This window comes from Sorex araneus, chromosome 7, assembly GCF_027595985.1.
Source record: "Sorex araneus isolate mSorAra2 chromosome 7, mSorAra2.pri, whole genome shotgun sequence".
Classification (NCBI taxonomy): domain Eukaryota; kingdom Metazoa; phylum Chordata; class Mammalia; order Eulipotyphla; family Soricidae; genus Sorex; species Sorex araneus.
In genome coordinates this window covers 68,678,394-68,691,151 of record NC_073308.1, presented here as the reverse complement: position 1 = coordinate 68,691,151, position 12,758 = coordinate 68,678,394, and the positions used below count along the sequence as shown (strand labels likewise).

The 12,758-nt window shown below is 54.4% G+C and overlaps 1 protein-coding gene across 1 annotated transcript; it reads right to left on the bottom strand.

Annotated features, from left to right (window-relative positions):
- Nucleotides 1-472: 472 nt before the first annotated feature.
- UCP1 (uncoupling protein 1) lies at nucleotides 473-8,783 on the bottom strand. The gene is made up of 6 exons (XM_004606204.2): nucleotides 8,553-8,783; nucleotides 7,234-7,432; nucleotides 4,085-4,285; nucleotides 3,880-3,981; nucleotides 3,083-3,263; nucleotides 473-986 (listed from the first exon to the last, which is right to left on the bottom strand). The coding sequence occupies exons 1-6, from the start codon at nucleotides 8,682-8,684 to the stop codon at nucleotides 872-874; spliced, it is 930 nt and encodes a 309-aa protein (XP_004606261.1). The 5' UTR covers nucleotides 8,685-8,783; the 3' UTR covers nucleotides 473-871.
- Nucleotides 8,784-12,758: the final 3,975 nt, after the last annotated feature.

The following is a 12,758-nucleotide window of genomic DNA, read 5'->3' as shown; positions in this document are numbered from 1 at the left end:
AAAACTCTAGTTCTTGGATTGATACATGATTCTAATAACCATGATGGCCACACAGACTTGCTGCCTCAGATGAGGGGTTAGAGATGTCATAAAACAGACTGAGTGTTTTAAATCTGCACTAATCACATTCGAAGCAAGTTTCTGCCTGTTAATTCCAAATGCTCACCTACCATGGGGCGATTTCGGAACCGAGATGAAAGTCAACTCTTACCTCCAGACATAGAATCAATAAAGAGACATTTTGTTTTTTTTGCTTTTTTTGGGTCACGCCTGGCGATGCACAGGGGTTACTCCTGGCTTTGCACTCAGGAATTACCCTTGGCGGTGCTCAGGGGACCATATGGGATGCTGGGATTCGAACCTGGGTCAGCCGGGTGCAAGGCAAATGCCCTACCCGCTGTGCTATTGCCCCAGCCCCAAAGAGACACTTTTGACAGTATTAGCAACACTTTATTGGCTGTGTGAACCGACAACTGGGTTAATCAGTAGAAAACAGTGACATTTTCTCTGACAGCTGTTCATTTTTAAGCGTATATAAATACAAAAACGCATTCCAGTCAGCCTGCTTTTCTCATCGGTCTGCACTGGAAGGCACGTGCAAGTCCTTCCTCACTGATGGTGAAATCCCTGCCCTGGCCAGAGCAAGCCTCTCTCCTCGCCACAGTGCCGGGGTGAAGGAACACGCGTGTCCTGCTCGGCCCTCCTCAGAGCACAGTAAAAGTCACACAAAATAGGTATTAATAGATCCTTTAAAAAAAAATCCCAATGCTCTACTCTACCAGAATTCCCATATCTTTTTAGGGTGCAGGGAAGTGAGCGGGCGCCGGTGCGCGGCGGCCCCCCTGTGGAGACCCCTTGTGGGTGGGGGGGATTATGTGCTGCAGTCCACGGTCTGCCTGGACTTGGCAAGTTCTTTCTTCAGCTGTTCGAAGCACACGTACATGATGACGGTCCAGGACCCCAGCCGCAGGAAGGAGGGCACAAATCTAGAAAAGAAGGTGCAGCAACACTGTTTTGCCTTGGCATCATTTTTTTTCCCCCTTTGGGCCACACCTGGTGATGCTCAGGGGTTCCTCCTGGCTCTGCAATCAGGAATCACTCCTGACGGTGCTCGGGGGACCATATGGGATGCCGGGGATTGAACCTGGGTTGGCTGCGTGCAAGGCAAACGCCCTCCCCGCTGTGCTGTCCCTCCAGCCCCTTGCCCAGGCATCTTGAATCTAACAGCACACGCACAGTGCTAAGCACTGTAGCACTGTCATCCCGTTGTTCATCAATTTGCTCGAGCGGGCACCAGTAATGTCTCCATTGTGAGACATGTCATTACTGTTTCTGGCATATCAGATACGCCACGGGGAGCTTGCCAGGCTCTGCCGTGACAGCCCTAAGCCCATTATCAAATGAAGGTGCTTGGGAGTCCCTGTCAGCATCAAATTGAGTTGCACGGATTGTCCAATCCCGCCTCCCAGCACTCCAGCCAGTCCTCCTGCAGGTCCACATCTGTGCAAACACACAATATGCTTCCTTCCGCCCAGCCACGCAACTCTCCTCTCTGCCACGGCCCATGATAGCCCTGCTGCTTTTTAGGGAGGAGGGAACTTTTCCCTTTCTTTCAATTTCCTATGATGGGAAAAAAGAGGGGTGGGGGGAGGAAAAATGAAGTAGCAAAGTGGACTATTTCCAGAGTCAAGAAGTCAGTGCTGGGGCTGGAGCAATAGCACAGTGGGTAGGGCGTTTGCCTTGCACGCAGCCAACCCAGGTTCAATTCCCAGCATCCCATATGGTCCCCTGAGCACCACCAGGGGTAATTCCTGAGTGCAGAGCCAGAAGTAACCCCTGTGCATTGCCGGGTGTGACCCAAACAGTGAAAAAAAAAAAAAAGAAGTCGGTGCTTTCTAGTGCTTAGCAGGGCTTGGTCTGCCAGGGCCTGTGTGTGGTTGATTTTTCGAGGGGGGTTTTGAAGAATTCTACGGAACCCTGCAGAGCGAATAGCTGATTTCCCATGCCTGTTTACGGTCATAACAGGAGGAAAAGATACCATCCGTTAAATCACCCGTGGAGAGATTTGTTAAAAATCTGGCCTAAAAATTGGTTTCTTATCAACTGGCACATGGGGAGCAGCTCAGTATCACAACTCATCGGGAAATGCAGATTAAAAATCCCCACGAGTGTTCACATCAGCCAGGCGGGGCGCCGCCCCTCTAAGAAATGGGAGGTGGCAAGGGTGGGTGATGTCCTAGAGAGAAGGACAAGGTGGGCCCAGTGGGTGGGAATGTAAGCTGGTGACGCTACTAGAAACCAGGGCAGAGACTGCTAAAACTGGGGGCTGCAAGGGTCGCTGAGCGCATGTTTGATCCCCGGCATCACGTGGTCCCTTGGGCACCACCAGGGGCAATTCCTGGGCACAGAGCCAGGAGTGGCCCCCAGCACCACTGGGTATGCCCCCCCCCAAAAAAAAAAACAACCCAGAGTCCAAAATGGACTATGTGCTCTGGCAATTCCACTTTGGAATATGCGCAAAGACACTACGCCACTGGCTTGAAAGGTCTCACCCACCCCGTTGTGTGTCAGGGACCTTCATTAAGCACCTCACACTGGCAAAGACTTTGTGAATCTAATTTTGCTCAGGGAAAACACGACCAACCACAACGCTAAGTTCTAGGCCTGTTAAATGCTCATTTTTTCTTGATCATTTTTCTAGGTCAGGGGCAAGTCTTTATCTGTCCCGTCTCCTCTGGGTCCCCCCAGTTAAAATAGGGGACCTCAAATCTGGCGTTTCCCTGGCCCTCGTCCTGCCTGCGTCTCGCGTCGTTGTACTTATTTCTAGAGCGGGCACAAGGTCTCCCACATCCGCAGCAGAGCGGGACCAATGAGGGAGCCTCTGATGAGCCCCCCTCCAGGCTGAGAACATTCCAGAACACAGCTCTGCCTGGGCTAGAGACAGGAAAGGGCCTCTCAGAGAAACGCCGCGAGGGATGTCGGGGGTCTCTGAAGGCTGCTCCGCTCTCCGTGGGCAGACCTGACCGGCTGGTGCCCCCCAGCACCCGGAGACCCCGAACCCCACAGGCTGAGCGGCACCTACCCTTTGAAGAAAGCCGAGGGGCCTTCCTTCCTGAGCATGTTGAGGGCACAGCTGTGCACGCTCGGGTAGTGGCCCGGCGGGGAGTTGATGAACCTAGTTTTCACCACATCCACGGGAGAAGACAGCGCCGTCGTGCAAAACCCAGCCACCAGCGCCGACACGAAGTGGCAAGGCACGTCATCTGCGAGGGGCCACGGAGACAGGTTAGCATCCCAGTTAGCGCAGGGACTTCTGGGCCGCTACCCGTCAGGTCCCTGGGCCTCCCCGAGACCAGAGGTCACGACCCAGCCTTCAGCAGGCAGGATCCTAAGGGATGAGGCACTCAGACCCGAGGTCAGAGGTCACGTAGCCCCGTGACCCGACAGTGATGCTGACCCAGCACTGTGCCTACATCTGGTGTCAATGGGAAAATACTTCTGTGGCAGCAAAAGCCCCGTAACACCTTAGATTTTAGTCATTTTCTGCTTACTTCTCAAACGTTCTCCTGAGTGAGATAGCATGTTTTTCTGACATGTTCTAAAAAGGGGACGATCAGAGTAAAGGCATCGTGTGGGGTGGGAGGGAGGGCAGCCCCAGACATGCACACACGTGTGTCTGCACCCTCTGTCTACCATCTCTCAGCGGTGAAATTACCCTGCCATCCACCGTTTGACTCTGGGGGCATTCTCGTCCTGTCCCCCAGGCACACCCCCTAAGAACTCTCCAGGACCCTAACACAGGATGTTGGGCAGGGGTCCCTGCCGGAGGGACAAGGGCAAACATTCCTCCCTCCACCCATCTAAGAGGAAGCCAGGTACCTGCTAGCAGGTTGTTCTTCACCAGGGCCTCCTTGAGGACGTCGTATACCACCAGCTCCGTGCAATTGATGATGACGTTCCTTGTCAGGTTGAGACTTGTCCCTTTGGGGGGGGGAGAACAGTGATTGCCACACGACTCCGGGGTAAGGAGCTCTTGGGAGAAAGGTGCTTCGAGTTGGGCACAGGGCTGCAGAAAGCCACTCACCTTTCCACAGCCCAAGGAGGCCCTCCGTGGTCACGATCACGTAGTAGGCGTTGTACGTCCCCGTGTAACGGGGCTTGAACCAGTGCAGTTTGCTCTGTGCCTGCATCCTGACCTTGGCCACCTCGGTGGGCTGCCCGATGAGAACCGCCATACCGCCGGTCATGAGGCCAGCCATGATCTTGTTCCCTAAGGTTGCCGGGGCTAGCCAGAGAGAGCAAATAGTTACTCAGGGGGGAAACCAAGGATCTAGACCCACAAGGCATTGGTTGTGCTTTCACATGGTTTGCTTTCTCGGTGGGGATTGCTCACACACTAAACTTAAGGACTAAAAGAGGAGGCCAGAGAGAGAGAGACTCCAGTAGGGACAGCTAGAGAAGATGAGGTTCTCCCAACCAGAACGAAAAATAAGCACAGACTCATCCAAGGGCCAGAAGACTTTAAAGTTGTCTAAGCTTTTCGGTTTTGTCTGAATACCCCTGGCAGTATTCAGGGGTTATTCCCGGCTCTGTGCTCGTGATCCCTGGAAGTGCTTGGAGACCCTATATGATACCAGGGATTTGAACCAGGGTCGGCTGCACCCAGGACAAGCGCCTCAGCCCCTTCCCCAGGAAAGACACTGACGGAGAAGGGGACACAGGTTGATGTCAACGACAGCTTCATCCCGTCCACTTAGCCCTTCCCTGCTTTGGGTTCTTTCCTGACGTTTCCTGGCTGGGAGGAGGCACCAGCCACCAGCAGTGTCTGGAGACTTCTACACAATGGCCATTTTAACTGCTGGATGTCAGGGTCTGAGGAAAGGTCCAAGGGAACAGACTGTCCCCACCCTTGGGACCAGCTTCCCACTGTTTACCCTGGAGGCAAAAATAAATGACAACCAAAATGCACCAGGGATTTCTGACTTGACTGTTTTTTAAGTTAGCTTAGATTAGCCAAAATGGATTTCATTTCCTTCAACCCCAAGAGTCCTGGAGCCCCCGGCCTGTTCTACAAGTCACTCTCAAGAGGAGTTTTTTCAGGAGTCCTGTGTCCTGGGCTGTGAAATGCACAGAATGGCGTTCCCCGTCCTTGGGCACAGTGGAAGTGGCGGGGTTCAAGCCAGCTGTCAGGGTGGAGGAAGTGCACACATCCACAGCAGCGAGCCTCGGGTCAGCAAGGCTCATCCCCTGCCCTCAGAGACACCCGTGCAGCAGAGCCTTGAACTTGAACTGCGGCTCCTGAGCCCCTGCATAGCCCACCTGGTTCCCAGCTGTCCTTGAAAACCCTGGCCGCTTTGCATTTCGGGCCTCTGTAAAGCAGCTGCATTTCAAAGGAAACTATGGTCAGAGTACAATGACAGCCCACAGAATAAATAAAATTATTTACCCAACACTCATCTGATAAGGGGTTAATATTCAATATGTTTAAGGCACTGGTGGAACTTTACAAGAAAAAATACAACCCCATGAAAAAACTGGAGAGAAGAGGTGAACAGAAATTTCCTTAAAGAAGAAATTAAAATGGCTAAAAGGCACGTGAAGGGGCTGGAGCAATAGTACAGCGGGTAGGGCATTTGCCTTGCATGTGGCCGACCCAGGTTCGATTCCCAGCATCCCATACACTGCCAGGAGTGATTCCTGAGTGCAGAGCCAGGAGTCAGCCCTGAGTTGGATGACTGTGACCCAAAAAGCCAAAAGAAAAAAAGACACGTGAAAAGTGCTACATGACTAATTATGAGGGAGATTGAATCAAAGCAACAATGAGATATTATCTCATGCCACAGAGACTGGCACACATCAAAAAGAACAACCAGTGCTGGCGTGGATGCAGCCAGATATTTATTCACTGCTGCTGCAAATGTTGATTGGTCCAGCCTTTCTGGAAAACTATATGGACATTCCTCAAAGCACTAGAAAGTGAGCTTCCATATGAACCATCAATACCACTCCTGGAAATTTACCCTACTGACCCCAAAATACAATGCAGAAAAGCCATCTGCACTCCTATGTTCATTACAGCCTGCTTCACAATAGCCAAAATCTGAAACAACCCAAGTGCCCAAGAACAGATGAGAAGATAAAGAAATTATGGTACATCTGTACAATGGAACAGCTGTCAGAAAAAATGAAGTCATTATAAGTGGATGGACACGGAGAGTACCATGTTAAGTGAAATGAGTCAGAGATGGACAGACATAGAAGAACTGCACTGATTTATGGAATATGAAATAACATAATATGAGACTGACACCCAAGGACAGTAGACACAGGGCCAGGAATATTGCTCCATACTTGGAAGCCTGTCTCATGAGTTGGGGGGGGAAGACCACTGGAACAGAGAAGGGATTACTAAGACAATGATGGTTGGCGGAATCATTTGGGATGGGAGATGCGTGCTGAAAGCAGATAAAGGACCAAACATGATAGCCTCTCAGTATCTGTATTGCAAACCATAATGCCCCAAAGTAGAGAGAGAGTATGGGGCAAATTGTCTGCCATGGAGGCAGGGAGAGGGTTGGAAAGGGGGGTATACTGGGGACATTGGTGGTGGAAAATGTGCACTGGTAGAGGGATGGGTGTTTGATCATTATATGATTGAAACTCAAGCATGAAAGCTTATAACTATATCTCACGATGATTCAATAAGAAAGAAAGAAAGAAAGAAACAGAGAGAGAAAGAAATGAAAGAAAGAAGGAAAGAAAGAAAGAAAGAAAGAAAGAAAGAAAGAAAGAAAGAAAGAAAGAAGGAACAAAAGAAAGAAAGAAAAACAAAGAAAGAAAGAAAGAAAGAAAGAAAGAAAGAAAGAAAGAAAGAAAGAAAGAAAGAAAGAAAGAAAGAAAGAAAGAAAGAAGAAAAACTGAAGTAATGAGATTTGCTTATACACTTATACGTGGAGGGACATGGCGAGTATCATGCCGAGTAAGATGAGCTGGGGGACAGGGACAGACGAATGAGCTGGGCTGTGGCTTCTGTCTTCCGCTCTCAATTCTTTGCTCACTCAACCCTGTGCCACCCGGCCACCCCGTAACTCCCCGGCAGGTCACTCAGGAGCCTGGGAACCTGCAGCCCCCACTCAGCCCCTAGGCTCAGCCAGGGTCACTTCAGTGCAGTGGTGCCGGGAAAGGAGCTCTGTGGTGCCCGCACTTCCCCCCGCCCGCCCGCCGCCGGCTTACTCTCTTTGTGGACGTCGAAGTATTCCTGCATCGTGTCGTAGAGGCCGATGCGGAGCGAGGCAGAGCTGATCTGCCTCTGGATGCCCGCGGGGAGCCCCCCGTAGAGTTTCAGGGGTCCCTCTGTCTTGGCCACCGTGGCGATGGTTCCCAGCACCCCTTTGTACTTAATGCCAGGGGCGTTGGGGCTTTCTCCTTGCACCTGGGATGGAGGAGAGATGGGTCAGAGAGGGGACCGCTGAGTCCTACCAGGCAGGGACGTGAAGACAGGAGAAGCGCTGAGCCAAAGTCTCCCTCCTGCTTTCTCTCTGGGTTTCCACCCCCGCCTGGCCACTGCCCCGGGGACCTCTAGCCATACCTCCACCGCCGTCTCTGCAGGCATCTCCCCGTCCACGGCCCACGGACCTACACGTGTGTATGCCTACGGCTTGTCCCTGCAGCTGCTGATTTTATATATAAAGACGTGTCCGTATCTATATCTCGATAGCGTCCGTATCTATATCTCGATATCTGCATATGATGTGTCTATCTCGATAGCTAACTACCGGTTTATATATAAAGTCTTTATGACTGGGGCCGGAGCGATAGCACAGCGGGTAGGGCGTTTGCCTTGCACGCGGCTGACCCGGGTTCAATCCCCGGCATCCCATATGGTCCCCCAAGCACCGCCAGGAGTAATTCCTGAGTGCAAAGCCAGGAGTAACCCCTGAGCATCGCTGGGTGTGACCCCCCCCAAAAAAAAAAAAGTCTTTATGTCTATAGTAACCTGCCTATTTGCATATAATAAGTCCATATCCGTAGCCATCTGCTCTCTAGACATGGAAACTATTTATCTGTCTCTAGACCACTTGTATAGATACATATTTGCCTCTGCTCCATAGCTGTCTACCTATTGATCTATGAAGTCCTTCCCTCTGTGTCCCTCTGTGCCTGGCTCGCTGCCTGTGGCATATAAACGTCCCTATATGAAGAGTCCAGCAAGCATGCGCGCCTCTGTACACCTCTCCCTACGGTCTCTCAGTGGACAGGCTACCTACAACCCCCCCTTCCTACCCCCCCCCCCCCCCCCCCCCCCCCCGCCCAACCCTGTGCGCACTCTCTGACACAGGATGTTGGTAGGGGTTCCTGTTGGAAGGGACAATGACAAACACACCCACCAGGGCAGAGGCTGGGGGGCTGAGTTCTGGAACTCTCAGGGTGCGCCCTACTGGTTTGGGCTCTGTGCGCCTTCAGTTGATGCCCCTGATGCCAGCGCCCCCTCCTCCCTCCGAATCCCCGGGTCTGGGGACCCCGCCGCCTGCGCTCCCGAGAGAGGCTCGTACCTGCAGCCGGACTTTGGCGGTGTCCAGCGGGAAGGTGATGATGTCAGCCACGCAGGCGGACACCCCGGCGGAGAAGATCCTCATGGGCATGGTGGGGTGCGGCACGTCGTCGGCCGCTGCGTGGGCCACCATCGTCCCCTCTGGCTGGGCGCGGACGCGCGGGCGTGGGGGGCCGCGGGCGGGCTCGAGGCTCGGAGTCGGAGTCGGGGGGCGGCGGCAGAGGGGGCGGCGGCGCGGCAGGACCCGTGCGCCCTGCGCCGCGCGCGCCGCTTATATAGCCCCGGCCGGCCGCGGGGCCGCGGGACCTGGACGCCCAGGGGCGGGCCCAGGGACTCCGGTGCCGCCCGCCCCGTCCTGGCTGGCTGCGCTCTCGTCAGCCGCCCCGCGCCCCTGGCCGCAGTCCCCAGGCGGGACCAGCCCCATCTCGGGACCCTGGGAAAGAAAGAGGAAAGCCTGGGGCGCGCCTCTTACTCTTGGGGCTCCCCACCCCCATCTCGGCCCCCGCTGGAGTCTCTCCCCCCCTCCCCCGGCTCTCCTTCCAGTGTTGGTTTTATTTCTTTAAGTCTATTTATTTAGGTGTTGGACCACACAGTGATGCCCAGGGCTTCCGCCTGGCTCTGCGCGGAGCGATCACTCCTAGCGGTGCTTGGGGGACCACAGGGGCTGCCGGGGATGGAACCAGGGCTGGCTGTGTGCAAGGCGAACGCCCTCCTGGCTGTCCTGTCACTCCTGACTCAGTGTAATTTTAATATCACAAAGTCTCTGGTGTGCTTCTTTTCATTTATCAGCCCCACACCTCCTCTCCAGCCCCCAGACCCGGAGGGAAGATGCTCAGGCGACACCAAGGACAACAATGAGCCTGGACAGGCTTTCTTGGCAGGTGCCTGGTGAAGGGGACAAACAGCGGGTCCTCCAAAGCAAGGGGGAAAAAAAATCACTGAACACTGTTGAGGACCAGGGGTAGCACCTTATCTGGCTTCCACTTCAGACTCTTTCCAGCTGCTCAGGCAGCCACGGGAGGAAGCAAGGTCCGCTATTTCCCGTCACTCCAGTCCTGATTAGAGACACTTGGGGTCACTGGGCTCCCCCAAGCCTGTCCTGCCCTGTGCCCTTTACCTGTCCCTCATTCCCATTGTGCTTCCATCTGTGCGGAATGATCGGGCTCCAGAACCATCCCCGAGAACCCTCCCTGCCGCCTCCTGTACAGCGAGAAACGCCGTGTTGTGTGGTGGGAGGGGAGATCTCCCCCCCCCCGGCCCCCGCCAAGGATGGGTTTGCGTGCCCACCGATTTTTTCAGAAACCTTTTAAAATGCGTTTAGAATAGGAGTGAGGCGGGGAGGGCGCAGCTCCCAGTACTGCCCGGAGAGACCAGAGATCCTCCTGGGTCTCAGCACATCCACTGCACTCGCGGGGGGTGGGGGGCTGAAAGGCACCCCCAGGAGTAGAGAAAATGGGCTCAGGAGCTGCCCCGTTTCCAAGGGCTCTGGATGAAAGGTGGGTGTTGCAGGGCCAGAGGACCCCCCCAACCCCGCAACCCACACTCTCCCGGACTCTGTGGAAGGCAGGCATGAGGGGAGTGCCAGGAAACCAGAGTTAAAAGGAGGGGGACCCCAGGTAGACAGAGCGGAGGACGAGAGCTTGGGCGTTTTCCTCTGCGAATCGCTAATGAAGAGCAATTGAGCAAGTGTGCGGCAGGGTGGTGGTGGCGGGGCAGGGGGGGGGGGGAGTAGCAGGAGTGCCAGTGTGTGCGGTGGGTGCTCTTGGCCTCCCTGGATGGACAGTGGGCCAGAGGGAGGAGGCAGGGCAGCAGCTGTAAGCTGTGAGGTCCTGGGAGGAGGCAGAGGCAGCAGAGAGCAGACCCTGTCCCGCCTCTCTCTGCTGTGCAAACGCCAAAGGAACGCCCATCCACGTTCCTGTAGCCCGCTAGACGCCATGGCTTTGGGGATGCTTAGATGCAGTGCTGGCATTTTCAGAGGACTCCAAGAACGTGATAGGTTCTACCCAGGGATGGTGCTGATTGCTCTGCTGTGGGTGTTAAGCGGAGGTGACTTTAAGGACCAGAAGAGGAAGACAAGATCCATATATATTTTTTTGCTTTTTTTTTGCTTTTTGGGTCACACCCAGCGATGCTCAGGGGTTACTCCTGGCTTTGCACTCAGGAATTGCTCCTGGCAGTGCTTGGGGGACCATATGGGATGCCGGTGATCGAACCCAGGTTGGCCGCGTGCAAGGCAAACGCCCTACCCGCTGTGCTATCGCTCCAGCCCTGGTGTTTTTTTGGGGGGGGGGCACCTCCAGCTGCCTCAAGGCTTACTCCTGACTCTGGGCTCAGGGATCACTCCTAGCGGTGCTCATAAGACCCGGTGCTGTGCCAGGGATCGAATCCTGGTTGGCCACGTGCAAGGCCAGCACCTGGCCCTCTCTGGCCTATCTCTCCGGCCTGCAGTGAGATCGATTTTTAAAGTCTTGGAGTCATCCAAAGAGAATAGTGTTCATCGTGGAGAGAGAGTGGCAGGAAGCTGCATTCACCTCGCTTAGAGACTGAGAAATCTGGGGCATTTGCGAGATTCCTCACTCTCTCCCTCTGTCTCCTTCTGTGACACGGATACGATAGAGGAGGGAACACTTGACGTGTGAGTGAGCACAGGACCAGGCCAGCCCACAGGGACAGAGTCAAGCGTGGCTTTGTCAAGGGTGGAACTGTGGGTCTTGGGCCAGAGGGAGCACAGAGGTTCAGGCGTTTGCTTTGCACACACTGACTCCGGTGACATCCTCAGCCCTACACATGTTCCCCCAAGTATCTCCAAGATCGACCTTGAGCACAGAAACAGGAGTAAGCCCCAAACACCTCTGAGTGTGCCCTCCCTTCCCCACATGAAAGAAACCAAGTGTTCAGTCATGGAACCGGGAATCTGGGACTATGAATAAGGAACAGTTTTGACCGATGTCAAGTAGAAGAAATATCCAAGAGGGCAAAACCAAACCAAAAAGAAAAAAAGGAGATTGGATTTAGCTTTAATGTTCTTCATCATCGTGAGTAAACTTGTGGTAGAATGATGAGGTTGTAAGAGTGATGGTTGAGCTGGGACAGACACTGTTTCGTCCAGAATGAGCCAATGTCTCAGAGCCAGCTTCATTCCTTCGTTCCGCCTAACCTTAGTGAACTCTGCGACGTGCCAGCTAGCTGACTCTCAGCCTCCCGCCCATGCCCGGCCCCGAGCACTGTGAGATGGACACCTCCCTCGAGGGAGGCGTGCAGACCCTCGCCACTTTCCCGTCACGCCCCAGCCACCGCATGTAGCCGCCTTGCACTCTCGATCTGCATCTACTTGCTAGCTGAGTGCCCCCAAGCGTCTCCACCCTCTGAGCCCTAGCCCAAACATCCCAACTCCTCCATGAGAAGACAGAAGGGAGCGCTGGGCATCGGGACGCCACCTCTTCCCAGTGCTGGGCATCGGGACGCCACCTCTTCCGTTTCTGAGAGATCCAGAGAAGGCGTGCTCTCTCCGCCCCTCCCTTCAATGCAACTTCTTGTTGAGGACATGGATAATGAAGAATTGGATGCAAATCCAAAAGGTGGTGACCTTTTGGATTTGGGCTATGAGAAGGGGTCATGGAACATTTCTGAAGGTGATGCAATAGCAACTAAAAACTGTTCTGTTTCCATGCACAAAGCTGCACGATTGAAAGGCAAGACAACCCGGAAGCTCTTAGAAGGGAAAGCAGTACATTATGACAGGAGGGGGCAGGTGTGTTGGAAGGAGGAAAGGCTGTCATCCCCAACAGGTGAGACAGGAAGGTGGGGGAGGGGGCTGACCTAGAGCCACGAGGGCAAACGGCTGTGTGGCCGTGACAGTCCGTCACAGTAACAAATGTGGTGGGCGAGAGAAGCCTCCAGGACCTCATCAGAACACAGACCTGCAGCTCCAAGAAGCAGCGGGCTCCAAGTGCCGTGGGAGAGACCCCTAGAGGTCACGGAAGCCTGACACTGGAAATGGCCCTGGGTCCCAGCAGGCCGGTCACCTCGCCCTCCAGGCCAGGCTGGCCAGTGGGAGAAAGTTTGCCCCGGGTCGCAGAGATCAGTAGGGGAGAGGGCGGCGCTCCCCCAGGAGCTGATTTCTGCTCTCCTGGCAGCCGGACGCGGCGAGGTAAAGAATAGGTCAGTGTGAGCAAAGGCCTCGGCCCTCAGTGACGTCACGGAGTGC